The sequence below is a fragment of the Gavialis gangeticus genome, unplaced genomic scaffold (genome assembly GCF_001723915.1).
Source record: "Gavialis gangeticus isolate Ggan-Ray unplaced genomic scaffold, GavGan_comp1, whole genome shotgun sequence".
Classification (NCBI taxonomy): domain Eukaryota; kingdom Metazoa; phylum Chordata; order Crocodylia; family Gavialidae; genus Gavialis; species Gavialis gangeticus.
This window is the reverse complement of record NW_017729029.1, coordinates 59,373,031-59,377,953: the sequence shown is the minus strand read 5'-3', so window position 1 is coordinate 59,377,953 and position 4,923 is coordinate 59,373,031. Positions and strand designations below refer to the sequence as shown.

The 4,923-nt window shown below is 42.6% G+C and overlaps 1 protein-coding gene across 4 annotated transcripts in view; it reads right to left on the bottom strand.

The window, feature by feature from the left end:
* The window catches only part of KIAA0922 (KIAA0922 ortholog), a 141,424-nt gene that overhangs the window by 53,750 nt on the left and 82,751 nt on the right, over positions 1 to 4,923 (bottom strand). For 3 of the 4 annotated variants that reach the window (XM_019521669.1, XM_019521671.1, XM_019521672.1), the window contains 3 exons: positions 3,590 to 3,743; positions 1,116 to 1,286; positions 473 to 542 (listed from right to left, as the gene is read on the bottom strand). In XM_019521669.1, coding sequence (XP_019377214.1) covers positions 473 to 542; positions 1,116 to 1,286; positions 3,590 to 3,743 — 395 coding nt within the window. The remainder of the gene's footprint in view (positions 1 to 472; positions 543 to 1,115; positions 1,287 to 3,589; positions 3,744 to 4,923) is intronic. The other variant, XM_019521670.1, reaches the window with a different exon arrangement.

The following is a 4,923-nucleotide window of genomic DNA, read 5'->3' as shown; positions in this document are numbered from 1 at the left end:
ATTTGTGTGTTCCCTTCATGTGAAATATGAAGCAGTGCATCATCTAACCAGGAACAAGTGCTATAGTTCCTTTAGGTTTACAATTCTTAACAGTGACTCTTAATAGAATATACTTGACTGATAAAATATGTAATGGTCTTTGGCTATGTGAATTTAGATTCCCTGTGGTGTTGCTTTGTCTGATATTCAGTTATTGTTTTTCAGCAGGGTGACTTTCATTTTGAAGCCATAGCACATTGTGATGTACATTATTACCTGGGAAAGTCTGATACGGATGCAGGAAAATGATATGCTCAATATACTAAATTCAGCATAAAGTTACTAAAGGCTGTTCAGAAAAACAATGAGTTTTAGAAAGTGGGATATTCTTAATGGCTGTTAACAATTTCTATATTTATACTACAAATATAGCTGCAACATTTTTCTATAACATTAAACTACTATCAGATGCCTAAAAATAAGCAAAACCTACCTGTATCAGACTTTCCCAGGTAATAATGTACATCACAATGTGCTATGGCTTCAAAATGAAAGTCACCCTGCTGAAAAACAATAACTGAATATCAGACAAAGCAACACCACAGGGAATCTAAATTCACATAGCCAAAGACCATTACATATTTTATCAGTCAAGTATATTCTATTAAGAGTCACTGTTAAGAATTGTAAACCTAAAGGAACTATAGCACTTGTTCCTGGTTAGATGATGCACTGCTTCATATTTCACATGAAGGGAACACACAAATTGAGGTCTGATTGTGGCCCCACAGAACCTTCCCATTTCTTAGTCTACAATTTGCTATTCCAAAAATTTAACACCTGTGGATAACTGACAGACTCTATGAATAGTAACATTTAAGAAACAGAATTTTAATTCTGCGCCGGTGGCTTCATTATAATACATTTTTAATTACACAATCACATATTCTTTCTCTACTGGGCCCCGGACTCATTCAGTGCACAAAGAAATAATTAAGGTTGCACAGGTAACCTTAAATCTGTCACTCCTAACTTTTGACTTTGCAAACTAAATACTGTTTTTCGCGGGGGGGGGGATTGAACAGTGCAGGAGCATCACAGAAGAAGTGGGATTGTATGTAATGCACATATAATACCTTGAAAAGAGTTGAGTAAATCTGTAGAGGTATTGCAAACATCAGTCCTATATTTGTGGCCAAAATTACACTGGAAGATATATTTATGACACTATCTTTCACACTGAGTTTCAAAGAAAATACATTCCAACAGCCTGGAGGTAGAGTGGAGGGTTCTGCGAAGTTCAGAATCTAAAAGGAAACAAATCAGATGAGTCTAGTCTGAATAACAATTATTAACATATTCTAAAGTGTATTTTGAGGTATAAATTATGCTTTGAACGTGCCACTTATTTCTGGTTGCTCTACTTACACTATCATACAATAATTAACTGTACATGTATGCGTTCTCTCTTTCTAAATACATAAATAAAAAGTAGTCAAAAAAGACAAACCTACCAAAACACTATAATGTACCTTTTAAAAATAAAATTGTATATTTTAGGCACATGTATTTGTATGCTTGGGTGAACCATGTGACCAACCTGCACCTGTGTGTAGGAATTTAGTGTCCAAGCATTCATATGGCCAACTAGCTGCCTGAATGGTCGCTTGAGTATGTTCTCACTTAATTAGCTTGTTCTACTAAAGCAACTCTAATAAAATGGTTTGCATAAACTTCTGAAGTCCTGAGCTTTTCTAAAATGTTTAACAACATTAATCAACGCTCATCTGTGTAATAAAGGTTTTAAACAACGAAGTGTTGAATCCTAAATCATACCAATGGCATAGGCTGTGATGCTGAAAACACATCATGCAATATGGTGAAATACTGGAATGTGAAGCAATAGCTGCCACTAGCACCACAAAGTGGCTACTAACACAACAATATGAAAACAAGCATATAATACACATGAAGAGTTTAGCCTTCTGAGCTCTTCTAGCACAAGGTACTGTGCGCCTTTAACCCTCATCTATTTTACCGGAAATTGAGAACATTCATCGCTATACGACTACTTTGTTCCTGGGATCGCTGCCTTCTTTCATCCTCTGTTTGTACCAAATCTCAAAAATACAACAGTCTAGCCTTCATAGAGCAGCAAAGAGTTTCAGGAGAAAAGTATATCTAAGACAAAGAACTGAAGAGTATGGACAAGGATTCACTCAAACTGGTTTCAAAATGGAAGAGCAAGCTGCTGCTGCTCAGGACCCAGCAGCAGCTCTTACCCCAAGCTGCAATCTGTGTAGCAGCCTGTAGTGATACAAATGTAGCAAAACTGCTCCAATTTTAACCCTGTGCACAGGTTGCAATGAGAATGTAACAGGTGTTCCCCTGCCCTTTTGAGAATGCTGCAAGTGTATGTTTGATCGTGTCTAGGGATCCCGTTTTTCTCCAATTAAAAATATGCAAATTCTCTGATAAAAACTGCAAATTCTCTGACTGAAAAACCCAAAAATCCACAATGAAAATGAAACACCACTATATATATAAATTGAACACAATATTTTATTGATATATTTACAATTTTAAAGCAATTTGGAAGCCTACCACTGCCTCAATCACTATAATAAAATAAATTCTAAATACCTATACCTTTTAGTATTTGATTTGTGGTTTATCTTGGAAAAAATCAGAGGAACCCCTGCTTTCTTAGCTCACAGAATGCAGGTGCAGGCCCCTCACTCCCAAGTCACAGCACTCCCAGCCCTACTGCTGCCCCTCACTCCCCACCCACTCCCAGCCACCTGTCCTCCTGGTGTCCCTTACCCCAACCCACAGCCCCCTGCTGCCTCCACCCCTGCCAGAGGCGGCCCTGAGCTGCCAGGGTTACAGAGCCCCGCTGCAGCAGCACCCGAGCCCTGGCTGCCACCTGCAGGAGGTGGCAGATCAGATGATGCAGCGAAGCGTAGTGTGAAGCCTGGCTCCCTCCCACCATGAGCTGCCCACAGCCTCATCCTGCTCACTGCCAGGGCCAGCCCTAGCCCCAAGCACCACTGGGCTGGACAGCAGCCCCAGCCCTGCCCAACTCAGTCTCTCCCTCCCTATGGGGGCCTCAATTCCCCCTCTCCCCCTGCCACCCATACACCTGCAGGCCATGTGAATGTACATGCATAGGCATCCCCTACCTGACAACCCTCCTCCTGCTCCCCACAGCCCCATGAAGGCTGGAACTCTGCCAGGCTGCAGAGAGCTCTTTGCAAAAATGCAAAATGTGCATGTTTCTGTTAAAATGAAAAACCTGCATTCTTCTCAGGTAAAGGGGAAATTCACATTTTTCACATTTTTCCATGGAAAACAGAAACCCCAGATCCCTGGTCATGTCCTATGAGTAGTGTTGGATGCAGGCTAAATAGTGCTGTAACAGAGCTACACTGTTTCTTTTCTTAGGAGCTAGTAGGTGTAGCGTGGAAGCAAGTGGATGAGACATACTTCACGGCAGGACAAAATGGAGGCAGAGCCAACCTGCCCTCAAAAAAACCTCCTCAGCATGCTGAAGGACTGAACTCTGAATTAAGGGGGGTGGAGAATTGTATAAATGTAAAATAAAACCTACCTTTAAAATGTTCTTAGTTTCTCTGGCTACAAAGACATCATTTACTTCAATGCTGAAGTCAAAATTGTTTGTAAACCATATTGACCAAACTCCTGAAGTATTATGATGTGGCTCTATGTGAAATAATGCTGCAGAAGGGTCAATGTCAAAATACCTGTAGGTACACAGATTAAAACAGACATACAAAATGGCCTTTAAACACAAAGCAGTCGATACAATCAAGAACAAGAGATACTGCTGTTATAGGGGGTGAGCATTTTTAAGTCTTCTGAAAGAAGAACAATTTATTTTATTAAAAATACTTAAAAGTTAATATTAGAAAAAATTCAAGTGCAACTGGAAAACAGCTGGCTAGAAATTCACACTTTTCTCTAGCTGCTTCAGAATACAACTTGGCCCAGTACATTCACTCTGTTATGTGCAAGTCCTGAATATACTTTATTGGGTCAAAACTAGAAAAAGTTTCCAGTGTTCTATAACAAAAAAAATCTTCCTATCATGGAAGAACAAGAACTTTACTCAAGAAAATTTTACTCAAATTCTGAGAGACCTATGTGATCTTAACCACTTTAGGGCTCTTCTTACTGAATACTGAATGAATGCCTATATTAAATACAGACCTCTTACCTGAAATATATCGGTCTGATATCAGATTGGTACCAATGCAAAGAAATCTGGCTGTATCGGATATCAACCTAATGGCACCAATAAGTGCTCATGTTGCACGCAGCTGCAGCGCAGCATGCATGCAGCAAGGAGTAGAGCCGGCAGCTGCCTCCAGCTGGTAAGTCTGCTGTGGTGGAAGGGGCATGGTGGGGGGCAGATCAATGCCCCCCACAGTGAGGGAGGGGACAGGCGCTCCCCAGGCAGGGTGGATGGGGCAGGGCAGAGCCACAGCTCGGGGGGGGGAGGCAGGTCCTACTGCTGCTTATACTCTGGGAGGGCAATGTGGGGAGCATGTGCCCCGCAAATCTGCGAAGGGTGGAGCGGGCTGCAGCCAGGGCTGCGTGGGGCTCTTCTTGGTGGGGGCTGGGCTCAGAATGGGCATCGGTGATGCTAGGAAGATATCATGCTATATCCACCCCAAATTTCCTCGCTGCTCCGCTCCCAGCGCCGCCGCCACCAGCTGCCCAGCTCAGCCCCAGCTCTTCCCAGCACTTGGGTGGAGGTGGGGCATTGAGCCAGAGCTGCAGCAGATGGCTGGCAGTGATAGCGCTGGAAGCGGAGTGGTGGTGAAATTTGGGGTGGATATAGCATCCTCCCAGCACCACCAGTGCCACTCTGAGCCCAGCCCCCACAGAGAAGAGCCCTGAGCACATCTAGGGGGCACCCCC